The sequence below is a fragment of the Phacochoerus africanus genome, chromosome X (genome assembly GCF_016906955.1).
Source record: "Phacochoerus africanus isolate WHEZ1 chromosome X, ROS_Pafr_v1, whole genome shotgun sequence".
Taxonomy (NCBI): domain Eukaryota; kingdom Metazoa; phylum Chordata; class Mammalia; order Artiodactyla; family Suidae; genus Phacochoerus; species Phacochoerus africanus.
Genome location: NC_062560.1, coordinates 23,018,728 through 23,042,388, shown reverse-complemented (window position 1 = coordinate 23,042,388; position 23,661 = coordinate 23,018,728). Strand labels below are relative to the sequence as shown.

General features: G+C 39.4%; 1 protein-coding gene and 1 pseudogene across 2 annotated transcripts in view; one reads left to right on the top strand and one right to left on the bottom strand.

Moving 5' to 3' along the window:
- Window positions 1–23,661, top strand: part of PCYT1B (phosphate cytidylyltransferase 1B, choline) — a 108,150-nt gene that overhangs the window by 36,272 nt on the left and 48,217 nt on the right. For both annotated transcript variants that reach the window (XM_047765403.1, XM_047765404.1), the window contains exon 3: window positions 3,931–4,047. In XM_047765403.1, coding sequence (XP_047621359.1) covers window positions 3,931–4,047 — 117 coding nt within the window. The remainder of the gene's footprint in view (window positions 1–3,930; window positions 4,048–23,661) is intronic.
- Window positions 17,992–20,396, bottom strand: LOC125118292 (E3 ubiquitin-protein ligase RNF168-like; annotated as a pseudogene).

The window sequence follows — 23,661 nt, the reverse complement described above, 5'->3', positions numbered from 1 at the left end:
GTTTTAGCTTTATATTTGGGTCTGTGATCCATTTTGAGTTAATTTTTATATATGCTGTGAGATGTGTGGTAAGCATAGCCCCCTTCACTGTTCCATTTATTTAAAAAATGCTGAATAACTTAGGGAAATTTGGAATGTAAGATCCAGGAAGTTAAAATAATCAGATATTACCCACAGTAGTGTATGATGGTCATTATTTGTATCCATGTTTTTCAAGCAAATGTTCAGCATCGTTTTGATGTTACATGCAGTTTGTTATATTCAAATTATTTGAAACATGGTAATCATGCGGTATAAAGATATACATTTTGCCAGAACATAACTGTTATCTGATATACCTTGCTGTGATCATTCAGGATAAACAAAAAGTTACTTGAAATACTTTAAAAAATTTATGATAACCTGTGGGCAGAAAATCTAATGCCATTGTATTCATTCATTTCTATGCTGTATAACATATTACCACAGACCTGGTGGCTTAAAACAAGGCACATCCATTATGTCATAATTTCCATGGATCAGGAGTCCTAGCCTGGCTTAGCTGTGTCCTCAGCTCAGAGTGTCACGAGGCTGCATTCAAGGCGTCATTCAGGGCTCAATTTTCATCTGGAAGCTTGACCAGTGAGAGGTCTGCTTCCTGGTTAGCTAGAGTTGTTGGCAGGATTTATTTCCTAGTACTTGTAGGACCAAGGATTTATCTTCTTGCTGATTGTCAGCCAGAGACCACTTCAGCTCCTAGAGGCCACCTGCATTTCCTTGCCATGTGGCCCTCTCCAAATATGGCAGCTTGCTTCTTCAAAGCCGCCAAGGCACAAAGAACGAGTCTGCTAGCAAAATGGAGTCATATATACTATAACATAATCATGGGAGTGACAGCTATCATCTTTATCATATTCTCTTGGTTAGAATCAAGTCATGGGTCCCACTCCCACTTCAAAGGGAGGGGATTGGACAAAGGCTTGAACACTAGGTGGTAGGGATCATTGAGAGCAACTTTAAGTTCTCCCCACCATGGCCATGGAATAGATGTGCTCTATCTTTTGATCATTGCCAACTTCTAGCTTCACAGGCTAGTGGCTTCTAGCACAGACCCTGTGGAAAGACCCCGTATGCCTAAAAGGATGTCCAGAAAAATCTGGAACAAAAGATTAAAACAAATATACAAACTAACTTAAAAAGAAACAGACTATTAAATATTATGGAGGATTTCAAACATTCACAGAAATAGAACAGTAGAGTGAACCGTCATGTGTCCACCACCTATACCTAACAACCACCATCATGTGGCCAGTCTTGCCTCACCTACTCTCCCCTATTGAATTTTTTGAAACAAAATCCCAGGCATCTTATAATTTCATCCATAAATATTTCTGTATATATGTCTTAAAAAAATAAGAACTCTGTTTTTTAGACATAACCATTATACCATTATCTCACATAAAAAATGAATACTAATTCTTTAATATAACCAAATATCCAGTGTTCCAATTTCCAGTTGTCTGATGTCATCACTTATTTATACTTTGAACCCAAATCCAAATAATGTCTATACATTAAAGTATGTTGAGGTGTTTTTTAAAATATCTTTCAATCTGCAAGTCCCCCTTCCATCTCTTTGTCCCTCTTCTTTTTGTCAAAGGTTGTTTGTAGAAGAGATCAGATTTTGGGGTTTTTTGGGTGTTTTTTTTTTTTTTTTTTCCCGGTTCTGCAGAGTTTCCCAGTCTGGAAATTGCTGACACACTACAATTTTTAAAAGTGTGAGCTTATGGCAAAATCAACTCCATAAATACTCTTCAAAGATTTACTAAATGGCCTTTTTCTCAGTAATTATGTTGCCTTTCTTCACTTTTCTTTCCTCCTTGCTTCCTGAATTTATTTATCTTGATCACCTCTGCATCAGTAACAGAAAGTTCTGCAAAACTGCCATCTGCTTTCCCCTGGGGTTTATATTTTAAAACAAAATTTTCTGAATTGAATTCAAATTGAATAAGAGCATTGAAACCAAGGATCTCTCATTAGACAGTTTGTTATTTCAAAGTATTTTTTTATTTACCATGCCTTATTTAGAATACAGTATAATCCTATGAAGGCAATTCTGTTTGTTCAAAATGGTGTATAATTGGGAATAATTGCATTTCCTTATCTGACATAAAGTCTCTTGGGTTTTCTTATTAGCGAAGATTATTAGAAACATTGTACCATCTGAATCTATTAATATAATATTCCTTTTAATTTATAGTCTAAATTAATGTGGTTGTACTACAACAAGAAATAATCACAATTTAAAGTCTAAGTCTTAAAGTTTGCACTTTAAAAAAATGTTTAATGTCCATATAATACATGCATGTAGTTTTAAAAGGTAGTAGGACTCTTCGGCTTACAAAACAAACAAACCAGAAATCCCCTTCCCTCCCTGTCTCACCCCTGGTTCTTGTTCCCTGTAGGCACTCGCACTTGACAGTCGACTTTGCAAATAGTTGTTGACATCTCTCATCCAGTGTCATTGCCTTTCTTGTTTCCTCTGCCCTTTGGGGGGGTTATACATTTTTAATTCTTTCTCTGTAATTCTTGCCGTGTTGAGGAGGAAGTAGCGATAAGTATGGGTGTTCAGTTCGCCATGTTTGTGAAGTGTGTCATATTTTCTTTTTCCAGTTCCTTCATTGAGAGTCCAGAATGGTGTAAATGTTGACACCCAACCCCTCTAATTCCCAGTGTCTCCCTTTTATTTGAGGAAGTGGGTCTTTGGACTGGCTCAACAAAAGTGTTATCCTGCAGTTTTTAGCAGAGTCTCCTGGCTCCCAGGAAGCTGTGGTGAAGTGTGTCCCTCTTCCTCAACAAATGGCCCTTCCCAGAGCACTATATGCCACTGTAAGAGTATCTCATGTAGCCCCTTCACTTTTTTTTTTTTTGTCTTTTGCCCTTTTCTAGGGCCGCTCCCTCGGCATATGGAGGTTCCCAGGCTAGGGGTCGAATCCGAGCTGCAGCCACCAGCCTAGGCCAGAGCCACAGCAACGCGGGATCCGAGCCGCGTCTGCGACCTACACCACAGCTCACGGCAACGCCGGATCCCTAACCCACTGAGCAAGGGCAGGGACCGAACCCGCAACCTCATGGTTCCTAGTCGGATTCGTTAACCACTGCGCCATGACGGGAACTCCAGCCCATTCACTCTTGACCTTTCTCCCTAAGAATGACTGTAGTGTGGGTTTCTTGCCTCCAGCCCTGAGCACCACCTCCCACCCCCACAAGTAACTTTTACTCCCTGACTCTCCTCTCTTTGGGGCATGTGCCCCCAGCCTGTGCCTTAAGGTACCAAAGAGGGTAGGGGGAAATCTTCGTGCAGTGGTATGCTAGTGAATGTTTAATAACTGACCCTCCAGAGAGAAAGAAGTCATGATGTGAGCATGTGCCAATTTCCATGGGGTCAGTTCTCCTCCCAAGGCTGATTTCATGCTGCCACAGTGACTTGGAAGAGGTGCACAACACAGCCTTTGGGAATGGAGCTCGGGGGGTCTTCATTCAGAGCTGCCAGACTCGAGGATCAGGTCATTTGTCCTTTTTGTTGAGTTCCTCAGTCACGTCTGCCTTGGTATTCCTGCTGTGCTCACTCTGCCAGCCTTTTGGTTATGCCTGGTCTGTCTGAATCTGCCAGCTCAGACACCTGAGACTCCACTCAGGGTCAGGAAAACTCCCCAGTGCTCTGTAGTTAAAAATGTGTGTTCCAGGTTGATCTTAAATTTGCCATATTTTTACTCTGCTTTGATGTCCTCGGAAGAACCTCTTGATAAAATTAATTCCATGCACTAATATGGAACTGATAGTATGTAAACATTGTGTTTCATCCAGGTAAAGCTTTACTGATGGAAGCATCAGGTAACTAAGATTCCTTATTCTGCACTTTGTTGATGATGTTTTATTTTTCTTCCACAGTTGACAGACCTGTCAGGGTATATGCAGATGGAATATTTGACCTCTTCCACTCAGGTCATGCAAGGGCACTTATGCAAGCAAAAACACTGTTTCCCAACAGCTACTTGTTGGTAGGAGGTAAGAAGTCCATTTTCTCTTTGTCTAGAAAACTCTTGTATAATGTGCTTCCTGAAAAGGACCCCTTTCAGGCTTCCATCTTTAAAACCTCACATTGTTAATGCTCCCAGTTCAGCCCATATTGGGTTACTTGTTTACTGTCTAAAATTTAAAATGACATTAAAAAACTATAGGGGAAATGACATCATGAGCTTATAAACCATTGATTCCCAGAGAAAGACAGACTAATAATTCCACCAAGGATAACTGCTTCATGGTTTCCATTAATGCCTTTCTTCTTGTGTTTGAGGCATGATCCAACTTCTGTTTCTGAAATTTTCTGGAGGGTTAGGAGAAAAGCAATATTATTCTGATTTCAAATCTTGGAGACCTTAGGGGATTCAAGATGATTATTGGCAAGCAAGATCATTCTCTTTGCTTTGTGTGACCCACAGCACTTGGGACAATGTTGTGCTAATGGTAGTGGCTTACAACAGTCCTAATTAATTGAATTTATGCCTAGTGTGTTAAAGAAATAGAGATTTGGAGTTCCTGTTGTGGTTCAGCAGAAACAAACCCTACTAGTATCCATGAGGGGTGGGTTTGATCCCTGGCCCTGCTCAGTGAGTTAAGGATCCGGCATTGCCATGAGCTGTTGTGTAGGTTGAAAATGTGGCTTGGATCTGGTGTTGCTGTGAGTGTGGCTTTGGTCAGCAGCTGCATCTTCGATTCAACCCCTAGCCTGGGAACTTTCATATGCCACACTTGCAGCCCTAAAAAAAAAAAAAAAAGAGTGGGAGGGAGGGAGAGAGAGACACCCAAGTAGTCTTTGTTCCCAATGAAGGAACTGACTGACTTTGTAAGCTTGTGGAGCAAGAAGGGTGGTTAGATGTAGATTGAAATTTTCTTCTTCCAGAAGGCCTACAGATACTCATTTAGGTAAAAGGAAAGCATCTGACCTGGGGGACCTGTGTCTTTTCTCTGCAGCTTCTGGAAGCAACATTTTCTTTCACTGTGATTTTTTTTTGTGTGTGTGTGGCATTACATGAATGAGATACCATCAACCTTTAGACCTCTATTGTGAGAAAAAAGGTGCTGGTAAGAGACTACAAATAATTTTTTGGAAGTATTTTATCTTCTATAAGTTTAAAACACTTTTTGGATATTTAAGAGGAGTCTTTTGCAGACTTTGTCAAGCATGGTAACCATGTGGTTCTTGAATGGAGTTCTTTCCAGAAGGAAGAGAGAATGAAAGGCAGTGTTTATTGGACAAGTCATGCAGAGGGAACCCAAGGCAGGCAGAGAAATCATTCCTTGTTTATGCCCCTTTATTTTGAGTGGAAAACCATTTCTTGCACAAGCGCTACCACCTGGAGTCAGATTTGAAGCTTTGGGAGCCCTGGGGAGATGTCTGCAGTGGTTGGACATTGGTCATTCTGGCAACCCAAGCTTGGAGGTGATTAGGTGTGGGTGACACTTAACAGGAACGATGACCTGGGCCTGGCTTAGCACATCAAAGTAAGATCAAAGGAAGCGTGCAACTCTCAGTACATTCTTGTAAATTGGAAAAGGCAATAAATTAATATTAGCACCTCTCTGGGTCACTAGGCAACAATGGTTTCACTGATTTTCTGAATGATTCCTTCATTTAACAGCTATTTCTTAGGCTCCTACTATGTGCTAGGCATTCTTCTCTACCCTGGGGATGCAGCCATGAACAAGGCAGACTATGTCCTCAGATAACTTAGAGTCCAAGAGGAGGCAGACACTGCCCAGTAAACAAGTAAATACTTGTAATGGTACTGTGAAGAAATGTAGAATAGAGTAAGAGGAAAGAATGACTTGGAGATAGGGGAGGAGGGCTGTTTCAGGCATGCGGGTCAGAAAGGGACCTCTGAAGTGTTGACAGTTGTGCAGAGACTTGACTGAAGTAAGGGTGCACAAAAGCCAGAGCGCCTGGCTTGTGTGTGTTGTTCTCAGCAGTCCAGACAAGACTGTTGGGCCAAGTTGGAAAAGACATGGTAGCTACAATGATGTGTTATTTTATTGATTTGTGAATCTTAAGGAGGGCTTTCATAAAAGCACAGGTGATTTAGTACTCAGAGAAATTAACATGGACAGAGTTCAGAGCCAAGAAATAAAGCAGAAGTGAAGGAGAACAACTCCAGCAAGAAATCCTACACTTAAAAAATGTGGAGTTCCCGTCATGGCTCAGTGGTGAACATACCCGACTAGGAACCATGAGGTGGCAGATTTGATCCCTGGCCTCACGCAGTGGGTTAAGGATCTAGTGTTGCCATGAGCTGTGGTGTAGGTCGCAAATGCGGCTCGGATTCCACATTGCTGTGGCTCTGGCGTAGGCCAGCAGCTACAGCTCCAATTTCGACTCCTAGTGTGGGAACCTCCATATGCCACAGGTGTGGCCCTAAACAAAGACAAATAGACAAAAAATGTTACTGGAGTATAGTTGACTTATAATGTTGTGTTAGTTTCAGGTGTACAGCAAAGTTAATCAGCCATAGATGTAAAATATATAAATCCATTTTTTTCACATTCTTTCCCCATATAGGCCATCGCAGAGTACTGAACAGATTTCTTTGAGCTAGTAGTAGCACCAATTGATTTTGTACATAGTAGTATGTATATGCCAATCCCAACCTCCCAATCCATCCCTCCTCCAAATGTTTCCCCTTGGTAACCATAAGTTTGGTTTCAAAATCTTTGAGTCTGTTTCTCTTTTGTATCATTTTTAAATTAGATTGTGCATATTAGTGATCTCATATGATATTTGTCTTTCTCTGATTTACTTCACTTGGTATGATAATCTCTAGGTCCATCCATGTTGCTGCAAAGGGCATTATTTCATTGTTTTTTATGGCCAAGTAATATTCCATTGTATATATGTACCATATCTTCATCCAGTCCTCTGTTGATGGAGATATAGGTTGCTTCCATGTCTTGGCTCTTGTAAATAATCCTGCAGTGAATACTGTGGTGCATGTATCTTTTTGAATTATGATTTTCTCTGGATATATGTCCAGGAGTGGGATTTCTGGATCAGATGGTAGGTTTTTTTTTGGCTGCACCAGGGACATATTGAAGTTCCCGGGCTGGGGATCAAATCTGAGCTGCAGCTGCGACCTACACTGTAGCTGTGGCAATGCCAGATACTCAGCCCATTGTGCCAGGCTGAGGATTGAACCTGTGCCACCTCAGAGACAATGCCAGATCCTCATATGGTAGTTCTATATTTAAAGGAACCTCCACACTGCTCTCCACAGTGGTTGCACCAACCTACATTCCCACCGGCAGTGTAGGAGGCTTCCCTTTTCTCCATACCCTCTCCAGCATTTGTTTGTAGATCATTTAATTATGGCCATACTGATTGGTGTGAAGTGATACCTCATTGTAAGTTTTGATTTGCATTTTTCTAATGATTAGTGATGTTGAGCCTCTTTTCATGTACTTTTGGGCCATCTGTCTTCTTTAGAGAAATTTCTATTTAGATACTCTGACCATTTTTTGATTGGGTTGGGTTTTTTCAATATAAAGTTGAGTGAGATGTTTATATATTTTAGAGATTAATCCCTTGTTGGTTGTTTCATTTGCAAAGATTTTCTCCTGTGGGTTGTCTTTTTTATGATTTCCTTGTGCAACAGCCTTTAATTATATCCTGTTTGTTTATTTTTATTTTTATTTTCATCACTCTGGGAGGTGGATGCAAAAAATATTGCTATGATTCAAGAAATCCTAAACCTCTTAGCAGTCATGGCAAAAGGAGCCACCCAGTTGTTCCCTAACACTCAAATGCTAGAGTTGATGCTGCTCCATGGTGGAGAACTAGTTCTTCCCACCCTGAATTCTGGGATGTTTCTGAGGGTTGTTGCCTAAGCAGCATCGAGTAATCCAGTGAACCATGTCCTCTCTAGTAGATTGACAAAGAAATGTAGATGCCCCCTCCATGGCTATTACATGGATTCTCTGTGGAAGCCAAAGGCATCATGGAGACCATATCTTTTTTTTTTTTTTTTTGGCTTTTTAGGGCCACAGCCGTGGATATGGAGATTCCCAGGCTAGGAGTCTAATCGGAGCTACAGCTGCTGGCCCACGCCACAGCCACAGCTATGAGGGATCTGAGCTGCAGCTCATGGCAACACCGGATCCTTAACCCACTGAGCGAGGCCAGGGATCCAACCCACAACCTCATGGTTCTTAGTCGAATTTGTTTCTGCTGCACCACAACAGGAACTCTGAGACCGTATCTTTTGACAGATGACAGGGACTACAATGTGGATGAGAAATGAAGCTGTAAAAATGTGGTATGTAGCCTTCTGGGGACAGTGCCAGAGTAAGAGTGAAAACCTACAAGCAGCATAAGCAATAATAATTTCAACATGTTCTTTTGTCCACTGATTTATTATTATTCTACTTAAAATAATTGGCAATACTCTGAAATATTTTTAGACCACCCTGTTAATAAAATTGTATAAGCTTGTATTTCATGTGTCTCCACTAATGTAGTGTATTTGATTCCTAGTCTTTTAGACAGAATCTCAAACCTCCTGTGTGTAAGATATTGGAACTCACATCCCATGAGTGGCATTGCTATGATGAATGCATTTTGTAAAACTGTGCGTAAGCCTATATTTCTTTGATGTATGTAGTGGTTGCCTTCCTCTAAAATTCGGCATTTATCACAGCTGTGCCAGAAATACTTGGCAATTATTCGTAAAACAGAGTTAGGGGCTAGATCCAAATAATTTCAAATAATTATGTAGAGACATTCAGAAATCTTGCAGGATGTGAGAAAATTCTCATGTGGGGCTGCCCCAAACATAGCAAGATGTTTGGCATTGTTGGTACCTTGCCCACTAAATGCCAGTTGCTGCTTCCAATAATAGTGACAACTGAAGATGTCCACAAGTTTCCAGAACTGCTTCCCAGGGCATGATGATGCCTTTGTTGAAAATCATTGTCTTAGACTAAGAGTCTTCATGTTTTGTTCCCCACAATCCTTAAAAAGAATGTTGAAAAACTATATATGTCATTAAAAATTTTTAAGTTGATACCTAAAATTTGGTATCCTAAGTTTAAATAGTTGTAAAAGATATGATTTCTGGAATATTATAAATATTACCTTTTCCAAAAATCAATTAACTGAATTTTTCTGGCAAGTTTTACATTCACTGCAAAATTGAGCAGAAAAGACAAAGATTCCCATTTACCCACTCATGCACAGCCTCCCCCATTATTAACATCCCCCACCAGAGTGGTAAGTTCGATACCGTCCATGAACCTACAGTGACACATTATTGTCACCCAAAGTCCACAGTTGAATACATGAGAGTTCACTTTTGGTATTTTACATACTGTGGGTTTAGACAAATGTATAAAGACATATGTCCATGATTGTAGTATTGTACAGAACAGTTGCAGTGAGCCCTTAAATGCCTCTGTGCTCTGCCTATCCATCTGTCCTCTCACCGAACCCCTGGAAAGTGTCTCTGGTTTTGCCTCTTCCAGAATGTCATATAATTGGAATCGTAAAGTATGTGCCTTTTTCAGATTGACTTCTTACTCCTGGTAAAATGCATTTAAGGTTTCTCTGTGTCTTTTCATGGCTTGTTGACTCATTTCTTTTTAGCACTGGGTAATATTCCATTGTCTGGAGGTACCACAGTTGATTTATCCATTCACCTTCTGAACGACATCTTGGTTGCATCTAGGTTTTGGCAGTTATGAATAAAGCTGCTGTAAACATCTATGTGCATGTTTTTCTATGGATGTAAGTTTTCAGTTCATTTTGGTAAATACTAGTGAGTATGATTGCTAGATCATATGTTAAGAGTATGTTTTGCTTTTTTAGAAACTGCCAAACTGTCTTCCAAAGTAGCGGTACCAGTTTGTATTCCCACCAGCAATGAGTGAGAATTCCTGTTTCTCCAAATCCTCACCATCATTTGGCATCGTCAGTGTTCTGTATTTCGGTCATTCTAATCAGCTTGTAGTGGTATCTCATTGTTTTATTTTTCAATTTCCTGATAACATAGGGTATTGAACATCTTTTCATATGCTTATTTAACATCTGTATATCTTCTTTGGTGAGGTGTCTGTTCAGATCATTTGTCTGTTTTCCCAGGATGTTCATTTTCTTATTGTTGAGTTTTATGAGTTTGGATAACAGGCCTCTATTAGTTGTGTTTTTTCAAGGATTTTCTCCCAGTCTGTGATTTGTCTTTTCAATCCATTGACATTGTTTTTCGCAGAGCAGAAATTTTTAATTTTAATGAATTCCAGCTTATCAATTGTATCTTTTTTTTTTTTTTGTCTTTTTGCTATTTCTTGGGCCACTCCAGTGACATATGGAGGTTCCCAGGCTAGGGGTCGAATCGGAGCTGTAGCCACCGGCCTACGCCAGAGCCACAGCAACGCGGGATCCGAGCCGCGTCTGCGACCTACACCACAGCTCATGGCAACGCCGGATCGTTAACCCACTGAGCAAGGGCAGGGACCGAACCCGCAACCTCATGGTTCCTAGTCGGATTTGTTAACCACTGCGCCACGACAGGAACTTCAATTGTATCTTTGATGTTGTATCTAAAAAGCCACTGCCAGAATTCCCATCATGGCGCAGTGGTTAACAAATCCGACTGGGAACCATGAGGTTGCGGGTTTGATCCCTGGCCTTGCTCAGTGGGTTGAGGATCTGGTGTTGCTATGAACCGTGGTGTAGGTTGCAGATGCTGCTCAAATCCCGCGTTGCTGTGGCTCTGGCGCAGGCCGGTGGCTACAGCTCGGATTCGACCCCTAGCCTGGGAACCTCCATATGCCGTGGGAGCTGCCCTGGAAAAGGCAAAAAGACAAAAAATAAAAATAAAAAAATAAAAAGCCACTGCCATACCTAAGGTCATCTAGGTTTTCTCACATGTTACCTTCTACAAGTTTTATATTTCTGTATTCTACATTTTGATCTATGATCCCTTTTGAGCTAACTTTTGTGAGGGGTATAAAATCTGTGTTTAGATTCCTTTTTTGCATGTGTTTGTCCAGTTGTTACAGTACCATTTGTTGAAAGGATTATCTTTGCTCCATTGCATTACCTTTGCTCCTTTGTCGAAGATCAGTTATATTTATATGGATCTATCTCTGGGCTCTCTCTTCCACTCCATTGATCTCTTTGTCCATTCTTTGACAAATACCACACCTTCTTGTTTATTGTAAATTTTTTTTTTTTTTTGGTCCTTTTTCGGCCACACTAGAGGTATATGGAAGTTCCCAGGCCAGGGATCAAATCCAAACCTCATCTGTGACCAAAGCCACAGCTGCAGCAACTCAGATCCTTAACCCACTGCACCACAATGGAAACTCCTACTGTAGATTTATAGTAAGTGTTGAAGTTAGATACTGCCAGTCTTCCAACTTTGTTCTTTTCTTCCAATATTGATTTGTCTATTCTGGGTCTTTTGCCTTTCCAAATAAACTTTATTATCAGTTTATCATTAGCCACAAAATAATTTGCTGGTATTTGGGTTAGGATTACTTTGCATCTAGAGATCAAGTTGGGAAGAAAAAAACGTCTTGACAGTATTGAGTCTTCCTATCCATGAACATGAAATATATTTCCATTTCTTTCATTCTTTGATGTCTTTCACCAGAGTTTTATCATTTTCCTCATCTAGATATTCTACACACTTTGTTGAATTTATACCTAAGTATTTTATTTGTTGAGGTTGCTAATGTAAACAGTAATGTGTTTTTAATTTGAAAGTCCATTTGTTCAGTGCTAGTATATAAGAAAGTGATTGACTTTTGTATATTAATTAACCTTGTATCCTGCAACATTCCTATAATTTCTTATTAGTTCTAGGAGGTTTTTGGGATTGTGGATTCTTTAAAATTTTCTACATAGACAATCATGTCATCTATGAACAAAAACAGTTTTATTCCTTCCTGCTCCCTTTTATTTCCTTTGTTTGTCTTACTGAACTAGCTAGGATTTCCAGTACTATGTTAAAAAGCAGTGGTGAGAAGGGATATCCTTGCCTCATTCATGATCTTGGTGGGGAAACTTCAAGTTTCTCACCATTGAGTAGGATGTTAGCTATAGGTTTTTTGTAGATAGTCTTTATCAAGCTGAGGAGTTCCCCTTTATTTCTAGTTTGCTGAGAGTTTTTTTTTTTTTTTTATCATGAATGGGTACTGGATTTTATCAAATGCTTTTTCTATATCTACTGATATGATCATGTGATTTTTCTTCTTTGCCTGTTGATATGATGGATTACATTAATTGATGATGTTTTACTTTTTGGATTTTTTAAATTGGCATATATTTGATGTACAGTATTATATAAGTTACAGATAACACCATATAGTGATTCACAATTTTTGAAGGTTATACCCCTTTAGAGTTATTATGAAACATTCACTTTATTCCCTATGTTGTGCAATATATCCTCATAGCTTATTTATTTTATACATACTGGTTTGTACCTCTTAATCCCCTACCTCTATCTTGCCCCTCACCCCTTGCCACTCTCCACTGGTAACCACTGGTTTGTTTTCCATATCTGTGAATCTGTTTACCTGTGATAAATCCCACTTGGTTATGGCGTATACTTATTTTTATACACTGTTGGACATTTTATTAAAGAGTTTTGTATCTACATTCATAAGACATAATTGTCTGGTTTTCCTTTCTTGTAAGGTGTTTGGTTTTGGTGTTAGGGTATTGCTGGCCTCATAGAATTAGACATTCCCTTAGGTGGCATTCCCTCTCCTTCTATCTTCTAGAAGAGATTGTGGAGAATTGATATAGTTTCATCCTTAAATGCTTGGTAGAATTCACCAGTGAACCCATCTGAGCCTGGTGCTTTTCTTTTGGAAGGTTATTAAACATTAATTGAATTTCTTTAATAGATACAGACTTATTCAGATTGTCTATTTTAGAGTTACTGTTGTGGCTCAGTGGGTTAAGGACGCAACATGGTGTCTGCAAAGATGTGGGTTAGATTCCTGGCCTCACTCAGTGGGTTTAAGCCTCTGGTGTTGCCACAAGCTGCGGCATAGGTTGCAGATACAGCTCAGATCCAGTGTTGCTGTGGCTGTGGTGTAGGCCTGCAGCTACAGCTTCCATTTGCCCTCTGGCCTGGGAACTTCCCTATGCTGCAGGTATGGCCGTAAAAAGAAAAAAGATTGTTTACTTCCTCCAGTGTGAGTTGTGGCAGCTTGTGTCTTTCAAGGAATTGGTCATTTTCCTCTATGTTAGCACATTTGTGGGCACAGGGTTGCTCATATATCATTTGTTATCCTTTTAATTTCCATGAGATCTCTAGTAAAATCTTCTTTTTCATGTCTGATATTAGTCATCTGTATCTTTTCTCTTTTTTTTTTCTTTGTTAGCTTGGCTAGAGCCTGATCAATTTTATTGATCTTTTAAAGAACTAGCTTTTGTTTTTGTTGACTTTCTTCATTCCTATTTTTACTTTCATTGGTTTTGGCTCTGGTTTTTTATTATTTATTTTGTTTTGCTTACTTTAGATTGAATTTGCTCTTTTTTTCTAGTTTTCTAAGAAGGAAGCTTAGATTATTGATTTTAGATTTTTTAAATATATACATTCATTGCTATAAATTGCCCTCTAAACAGTGTTTTCATTGCAATGCACAAATTTTGATAAGTTGTGTTTTCATTTTTAGTTCAAAATAGTAAAAATATATATATTTTTTAATTAAAAAATATTTCTTGGGAGTTCCTATTGTGGCTCATTGGGTTATGAACCCAACTTTTGTCGATAAGGATGTGGGTTCAATCCCTGGCCTCACTCAGTGGGTTAAGGATCCAGCACTGCTATGAGCTGTGGTGTAAGTCACACATGTGGCTTGGGTCCTGTGTTGCTGAGGTTGTGGTATGGGCCAGCAACTACAGCTCTGATTTGACCCCTAGCCTGGGATCTTCCATATGCCACAGCTGCAGCCCTAAAAAGCAAAGACATAAAAATTTTTTTAAAAAAATTTCTTGATTTATTCTTTGATCCATGTGTTACTTAGCAATGTGTTGTTTAATCTCCAGTTATTTGGGGATTTTCCAGCTCTTTTTCTTTTGTTGATTCCTACTTTAATTGCATTGTGATCTGAGAGTAAGCATTGTATGATTTCTGTTCTTTTAAATTTGTTAAGGTGGGTTTAATGGTCCAGAATGTGGTATATCCTGGTGAATGCTCCACGTGAGCTTGAGAAAATATGTATTCTACTGTGATGGTGCTGTTGAGTGCACACACATACGCACACACACACACAAAATTGAGTATATTGTTGCTATTATTATTTTGAACACATACCGTAGTCTGTTAGATCAATTAAGAGTAAGAAAGATAAAAGTTTTTGTTTTTATCTTCACTTATTTCTAATGCTCTTCCTTTTTAAAATTTAGATCTGAATTTCTGAACTACATAATTTTCCTTCTTTCTGAAGAACATTTTAAAACATTTCTTGTGGGCATTCCTGTTGTGGCGCGTGGAAATGAATCCAACTAGTATCCATAAGGATGTGGGTTCCATCACTGTTCCTGCTCATGGGTTAAGGATCTGGTGTTGCCATGAGCTGTGATGTGGCTCAGATCCTGCATTTCTGTGGCTGTGGCATAGGCTGGCAGCTGTAGCTTCTATTCGACCTCTAGCCTGGGAACTTCCATATGCCACGGGTATGACCCTAAAAAGCAAACAAACACAAACACAAAACATTTCTTGCAAAGTAGGTCTACTGGAAACAATTCTGTCAATTTTTGTTTGTCTGAGGAAGTCTTTATTTCCCCCTCCCTTATAAAGGATAATTATGTAGTGTATAAAATTTTAGGTTGATGGGGTTTTTTCTCCCAACATTGTAAATATTTCACTCCATTCACTTCTTACTTGCATTGTTTCTATGGAGAAGTCCAAAGTAATTTTTATCCTTGCTCCTCTATAGGTAAAGTTTTTGTTTTTTGTTTTTACCCTTGGCTTCTTTTGAGATTTTTTTCCTTTGGTATTTATCCTGCTAGGTATTCTCTAACATTTAAATGAGATGAGTAAGATGAACTGGTAGGTGAATATTTTTGTAAATGAACATATTACTGCTAGAATGAGACAGGGTTTAACATTGATTTTATTCCTATTTTTCTTTGTTACAAAAGTAAGTGCTGAAATATTTTGTTCACACAAGTACTTAGATGGAAATGGAAAACATTTGTTATAGTGATGCCAGTCAGTTTTTGAACTCCTGAGTTATTTGCCAAATACCACAAAATAACTTACTGTCACCAAAATAATTGCAATGATCTATATGAAGTGATAATTTATTTTAGGACCTTTTTTCAAATTTACTGTTATAAATGGATTAGAAATAATCTGACCTGCCAAAATATTTGTTTCCAAGCTGTTAGAATAATTTACTTTCTCCCTTTTTGGAGGTAAAACACAAAGGCTTTATCAAGACTTAACAAGTCACTCTTAATTATAATCCATACTCTTTTCCCTAAAATCAGCCTATTCAACCAGATATACTGATAAAGGTTGGGGAAAATGAAATATTGTTAATTATAATATAGCCAATTCAATAATTTAAAAAATGCATTTATCATTTGCCTAAAACTTAAAAAAAAAACCTTTGAGACTGCAATTTCAGTTTATCAGATTTGCTGAAAACACCATCTAATCCAATTGACAAAGCCAGTCCTCATTGTCAAACCTACTAAAAATCTGGGAACTAAGAAAAAGTCTTTTCAATTCAAATATATTAATATATTTCAATAAGCTTTATAAAAACCACTGGGAAATAAATTATGGAATCCAATGTATAAAAAAGAATCAGTCAAGACTAAAATGATGTAGATATAACAAGTTAGAAACAAGACAACACAAACACAAATTGTAATATATAATTTATATATTATAACAAGTTAGAAACAAGACAAAAAGTTACAAAAACAATGTCCTTAATTTACAGGAATACAATGTAATTTATGAATAAATTATACTTATAAGAAGAGGAGTATGACTTAAAAAAACATTCCTTCTCTAAATATTGGTGTTTGGCTTTGGAGAATAAATAAAATCAAATATGGAAATCAGAAAAATCTTAATTATCTTTATTAGATAGCTTGGTTATGCTTTTCCTATGTATTTAAGGAAAGAAAAGAGCACATATTGTTAAGAAAAAAGCATGAAATAAGGCAATTTGCAGCAACATGGATAGACCTAGGAATTATACTAAGTGAGGTAAGTCAGACAGAGAAAGACAAATATCATATGAGATCACCAATATGTAGAATCTAATAAAAATAATACAATAGAACTTACAAAACAGAAACAGACTCAAAGATTTCTAAACCAAACTTATGGTTACCAAAGGGGAAACGTGCAGGTGGGGAGGGATAAATTAGGGAGTTGGGATATATACACACACACTGCTATATATAGACTAGATGGGTAACAAGGACCTCCTGCTGTATAGCACAGTGAAATTTACTCAATAGTGTGTAATAACCTATATGGGAAAAGAATCTGAAAAGGAATGAATAAATGTATATCCATAACTGATTTACTTTGCTGTACACCTGAAATTAATACAACTTTGCAAGTCAGCTATGCTCCTGCAAAATTTAAAAAATAAAAAACCCCAAACCCCCAAAATAAAACAAAACAAAAAAACCCAAACGGACGTTCAGTTAGAGACTAGAGGGAGGGGAAGTGGAGAGTTGCTGCTTACACCTTGTGAGCACACAGTTTCGGTCACGTAGGATAGGGACGTTCTGGGGATCTGTTACACATCAACATGCTTGTGGTTGACAGTATTGTACTGTACTTGGAAATTGTTGGAAAGGTGAATTTTAACTGGTTGACACTATTTTTTAAGAAAAGACTATCAGTTAAATACTTTATACAAGTTCATCGATGAATCATCTTTCTCCTCAAAGTATGTCCTATCTAATCCTCAACCTATGATGCAAATCAGAATAATTCCTCCAAATGCATACAACATGGTCTCCAAGAGAGAATCCGGTGAATAAAATTGATTTTCCCTTAAAGAAAAGGGCATATAGTACCAAACAGTAATTTGGCATAGATATTTTATTTTTAGTTAGCAGGGGATAGAAAATGATAAACTTTTAGAAGATGAAATGGGATAAAATAATCTATACATGGAATTTATAATCTATAATGGAATTTTGTGGGTTTTTTTGTCTTTTTGCTATTTCTTGGGCCGCTCCCACGGCATATGGAGGTTCCCAGGCTAGGGGTCGAATCAGAGCTATAGCCACCGGCCTACGCCAGAACCACAGCAACGTGGGATCCGAGCCGCGTCTGCAACCTACACCACAGCTCACGGCAACGCCGGATCGTTAACCCACTGAGCAAGGGCAGGGACCGAACCCGCAACCTCATGGTTCCTAGTCGGATTCGTTAACCACTGTGCCACAACGGGAACTCCCCACTTGGTATATTATAATGTTGCTTTACTAGTCAGGACAAAATGGTGAGCAAAGGCCATTAAATATGCACTTTTGGGAAACACATGGAAATTAAGATTTCTTGTGAGTTGGCCAAGGCATTTTTTAAAATAAGTTTGTTTTTTCTTTCTTGGGGGCCACACCTACAGCATGCAGAAGTTCCCGACCAGTCATCAAACCCCCACCACAGCAGTGACAATGCCAAATCCTTAACTGCTATTCTATCAGGGAACTCCCTGACCAAGGCATTTTTATGTCCATTAGACCTGTCAACTTAGTACATTGCAGTTACTAAAAAAGGAAAGGATTGGGCCTCTTGCTTATGACTGAGTTTGGCACAGACATATTTGTACATCGCATAGTCCTTTAATTAAGGACAGTGAACGTGTCCACAGAGCAGTATGAAAAGTTTATAAAGAATCTATGATAGAGAGCTTCACAATCCAGCTTTACTAGATTATAAAACACTCACCTTTACCCATGCATTAATTTGCGTATCTCTGAAACATCTGAAAAATACTTTTCTGTGACTTACTAGGCTGTAGGGAATGAGTGGTTTTAGGTACATTACAATTATCTCTAATAGAATTTGGTATCTTTCTTACATTAACTGAACATTTCAACTGGATCTTTAAAGAAGCTTGCCAGTTTTCTCAGTACAACCACTGTGGAAAACAGTATGGAGATACCTCAGAAAACTAAATATAGAAGTAGCATATGACCCAGCAATCCCACTCCTGGGCATATATCTGGATAAAACTTTCACTGAAAAAGATACATGCACCCCTATGTTCATAGTAGCACTATTCACAATAGCCAAGACATGGAAACAACCTAAATGTCCATTGACAGATAAATGGATTAAGAAGATGTGGTATATATACACAGTGAAATACTACTCAATCATAAAAAAGAAAAAATAATGCCACTTGCAGCAACATGGATGGAACTAGAGACTCTCATACTGAGTGAAGTAAGTCAGAGAAAGACAAATACCATATGGTATCACTTATATCTATAATCTAATATACAGCACAAATGAACCTACCTACAGAAAAGAAACAAGGTCATGGACTTGGAGAACAGACTTGTGGTTGCCAAGGGCGAGGGGGAGGGAGGGGGAGGGACTGGGAGTTTGAGGAACTATTGCATTTGGAGTGGATAAGCAATGAGATCCTGCTATAGCACTGGGAACTACATCTAGTCACACGTTGTGGAACACGATGGAGGATAACATGAGAAAAAGAATGTACATGTACATATATATGTATGGCTGGGTCACTTTGCTGTACAGCCAAAATTGACAGAACATTGTAAATCACCTATAATAGAGAAAATAAAAATCTTAAAAGTTTACCAATTTTCATTTTTTGAGTGTCTCTGAGGTTCTGGATGCTCTAGATCAGTTTTTGTCTTTTGAAATTCTTATCTTTGGAAATCTTCCTCTGTCCATTTAGTAATTTGTCTGGAGGTGAGGACGTAGCATGTAACTGATACTCATCTGAGGATCCTTTTTGCCTGTTCGGCCGCATGTGTTCTTGGCCCACCTCTTTCTGAAGCTGTTATGCTAATAACCAATCCTGTTCTTCTTGTAAATGTCTCTCAAAAAGTAGATGTTTCTTATCTATCAGTTTTTGAGTAAAGTTTATTTCTGTTTCCTCTTTATCTGAGGAAACTGGGAGATCATTTTTCTTCTTTTTGCAGAAAAGTATGGGTCCCTGACTGCTTCAAACAAAGATTCCTGTTTTCTTTTTTCTTTTGGAGCTATCTTTTTGGTCAGTAGGTGAGACTTCGTTTTCTTCTCCACTGTGTTATTTCTAGTTATTGGTGTCATATCTGAGACAGTGCACCCAGTCTCTGTTCTGCCACCAGGCTTAACTATAGCTTCTTCAGAGTAGGGAACTCTGGTTTTAGGTCCCTCATGATTTATGACACATTACTCTTTTTCATGAGTTTTGGGTCTTGTTTTGATTTTTCCTTTAAGGCAACATTCTCTACTACTGGCACCCAACTGAGGCATAAGTGACTCTGCTGAAGATATTGCACTTTGTTCTTGATCTTCAAGGCATATCTGTGGAGAAAATGTTAGCATATCTTCCTTAATTTCTGTGCCTTGCCATATAGGGCTCTTCACCTCACTGCTGTCAGTTTCCTTAGACATGGAATTTTTCCTGTCGTCTTGTACAACTTGAGACTGTGATGCTGACCCAAGTTGAGATTTAGGTGACAAATACTTCTGAATATCTCCAGTGTTTGTTTGCTTGTTCCTACTTTTCTTTTGCGAGTTTGTTGTGACTAGATCAGATTTTTGGGAACTTAATGCCAAGACACGTTCCTCAGACAAATGATTAATTTGAAGACTTAGCTTCCTTGCCAGCTCTTCATCGCTTTTCACTTGCTCTTCCATCTCTCTTTTCCTTTTTTCTGCCTGTCGTTTTTCCTCTTCTTCCTCCTCTGCCAGTAACATCTGTATATATTCTTCACTGGCTTTGTTTTCTTCTTCCTCATTGGCTCGTCGCTCTGCCTCTGCCTTGCTTACCTCCTCTTCATATTCTTTTCGTAATTCCCCTGGTTTACTTACTAGGTGAACTGGTCGATAGTGATCAACAATTTCCTCCGATTGTTGCCCAGAAGCTCTACGCTTGCATTCCTCTGGATAATATCTTTGAATTATCTCCCACAGTTTCATATTGACGAGAGAATTTCTTAGGGTATGGTATCGAATCCATGTAGAGAGGCGGTGGCGACAAAAGGGACAGCACAAATTTGCCTTTTCGACAGTTGACTGGAAGCACGGTTTACAGAGTGTATGGTTACAAGGGAGCGTCACAGGCTCAAGTAGGATTTCCATACAGATCTGGCACTGGCATTCTGACAAGGAAGGGATGGCGTCTTTCCTTCCTTGGGATAGTGCAGCCATTTTAATATCCTAATAAGGTATATCCAACATCAACACCAGGGGAGGATGCTCCTGTAGTAGCTTCCAGCAGCCAAGACCGCAGAGCCAAGTAGCTCCAGGCAGCTAGAACGCAGAAGGGCCCAACCCTCGAACCACCTCTCGAGGAAGAACGTTGCTCTGCCCAGACGCCCGGAAGCAGGAGCGGGACTTCCGGAGTGGGGGCTGCGCACTGAGCACTTCCGGGTGCTCTGAACCCGCCCCTCCCTTTCCTCGGTCAGCTCAAAAGCCTAACCTTGGTGGCGGTGCTGTGGCAACCTCTGGGTACCTCTTGAAAGACATTTGTGTATCCCTAGGGGTATGTGTACCCTAATTTGAAGACCATTGCCTTAGACTATATTTCTCGAGTTTTACAAAATAACTTCATGGCGGACAATGTTGTAGTGAGGAAAGTTTGGGAGCTCTTTAAAATAGGTATTCTGTGTTGGTTGGCTGAAAGGCTGGCTGTTAATATTAGGTGTGTATTTAGCAAATAAAACGCCTTCAGTGAGTTGAAAGAAACTGCTCTATTAACTGTGGACCCCTTACGTCTGCAGGCAGGTTTGTTGTGGGAATTCCCTTGTGTGGAGCAAGGGCTTTGTGCATGAAACCACTCTGGTGGGGGCAAGTGCACAAACAGGTCCAGTTGAAATACTTGGTATTTGGCAGAAATAATCTATTCAAAGACCAGAAACTGTGCTCACTGGAGCACAACCTTGGGCAGGAATAGATACCACAAACTGCCATGATTTTGTACTATGATTATAATACCTGCACTTTTAATTTTTAAGCATGTAGTCAATAGTAATTTGAACACTGTTTATGTAAGCCTACTCTGTGGGTATTATTTTAGTGAGTTGAAACTATCCAGTTATAAAGCCCTTTTCCCCTCCATTTTAATTTAAAAGCTCATATCATTTAAAAAACAGAAAAGAAATTAAAATTTACGTTAGAGATTTTTTTTTTCCTAGAAAAATTTTTTAAGGATACAAGTCACCACATACCCAGTTTTGCCTCACAGGAGGGGAATAAAAAAAAAACAGTAATAGAAATACTATTCTTATATAGTAGACATAAATATTACCCTGTAAATGGGGATTTATGCTCGATTGTATTTTAACTGAAATTAATATTCCCCTAAGGCTCTATTTTGCCTGACTAGTGGGAAATTCAATCTCAGCCTTCGTTGGGGTCTCTTCACCTCCCCAGAGTCAAATAAGATTGCAAAACATTTACAAGAACAGGAAAAGGGCTTCCAGTCTCCAGCCCAGCACCGTTTTTGCACTGCCCTCATCGTCTGAGTGGACAAAATTACTAGGAAGGAGCAGTCCCACTGTGTCTGTGGAAGGTGAGTCCCCAGCGATCTGTGCTCAGGTGAAACCCCAGTGTCCTAGTCTCTCTGAGGCTCTGCTGCTGGTGGAATCCTCAGATTTTTGACCTCGTCCTCCTTTGAAGGAATCTTCTGTCTTCTTCCTTAGAGAATTCTCCCAGGGAGCTCTGGCATTGGGAAAACGGCAGCCAGAAAGACAGGCTGTCTACCAGCAGCTTGGACTTCACAGCTTCTGTGGGGGAGTTTGTACCAAGAAGTTGGGCACCTGTGCGGAGTGGGGGCAGGGAAGAGACAGAACCCCAAACACAAATGAATAAATAGCTCCACAAACAGTCCTAGACTACTACTGCTATTTGTAAATGGCAAACGTGACTGAGCATGAACCCCTGCTCCCACATATGATCAAATTTAGTTCTCTAAATATTGCCATGGTTTAAAAACAGACAGCAGAGGGTTAGAGTAACTTGCTCAGGAATATGTGGCCGAGCTGGGATTAGAACTCAAGTTTGTTGGGCTCCAAAATTCATGTTCTATTTTTTCTCCTGTGGGGGTATTAATAATATTTCATTTTGAGCACAGTGAGCTGCCAGTACAGGTTAGCTACAGCGGGAGCTCCCAGATAGCTCAATGTAGTCATTCACTGAATGCCATTGTTCTGAGTTCTCCATCTGGTTGTCAGGGTGCATTTGCCAAGACTCGAGAATAACAGTGCTGCTTTGGGCGTAATTAATGTTTAGACAATAACTGGTCAGCCTGTTCATCTGCTTCTTGAGGTCACTCCTGGGATATGAAAATAGGACCCCGTATTGGCATAAACAGGTTGTTTGTTTTCTCTGTGCTCTGTCAGGAAGCCATGATCTTGTTCATCTCAAAGTTATACCAAATTGCTCAGGTGCAAGTTCAAAAGCCATGTCGGGGTGGGGGGAGAGTGTGGCTCAGCCTAGTTTTCTGTTTAAAATGGAAAATTGATGGATCCGAAATCCATTTTTGCTTAATACAATTCTTGAGTTAGTGGGTTTTTTTTTTTTTTTTGTCTTTTTGCCATTTCTTGGGCCGCTCCCGCAGCATATGGAGTTTCCTGGGCTAGAGGTCGAGTTGGAGCTGTAGCCACCAGCCTACACCAGAGCCACAGCAACACAGGATCCGAGCCGTGTCTGCAACCTACACCACAGCTCATGGCAACGCCAGATCCTTAACCCGCTGAGCAAGGGCAGGGACTGAACCCGCAACCTCGTGGTTCCTAGTCAGATTCGTTAACCACTGAGCCACGACGGGAACTCCGAGTTAGTGTTTTAATAAGGTCTTGTAGTCTTTTAAAAATATAAAGTCTTTTAAGAACAGTTAAAAAGCTGTGGCTCAATTTTAAAATTGTATAGCTTGGCCCATAAATAATTCCTTTTTATGGAGTTAAAACCCAGTGCAGTCAGTGAATCAATACATAACATAGTCATTATGGCCCTACTACCCACGCCCCCAACTGGGCATGATGGGTGATTCAAACACAGGCTCGGTTCTTTACTCAAGATGTTCCTAATGTGCTTCAGGGGCTTTCAAATGCTGTATGCCTCAGAATCATTCTTGAAACTTGTCCAAAGTAGAGCTACCCAGGCCCCACTCCAGAACCATTGTCTTAGTCTGTTTGGGCTGCTATAACAAGGTACCACAGACTGGGTAGCTCAAAAACAACAGGAGTTTATTTCTTACCATTCTGGAGACTGAGAAGTCTAAGATCAAAGTATTAACATGGATTCCTTCTGGTGAAGGCCCGCTTCCTGATTCATAGCTTGCCTCTTCTCGCCGTTATCTTACATGGTGAAAGGGGCTAGGGAGTTCTCCAGGGCCTCCTTTATTCTTTTATTTTTTACTTATTTATTTTTTGCTTTTTAGATT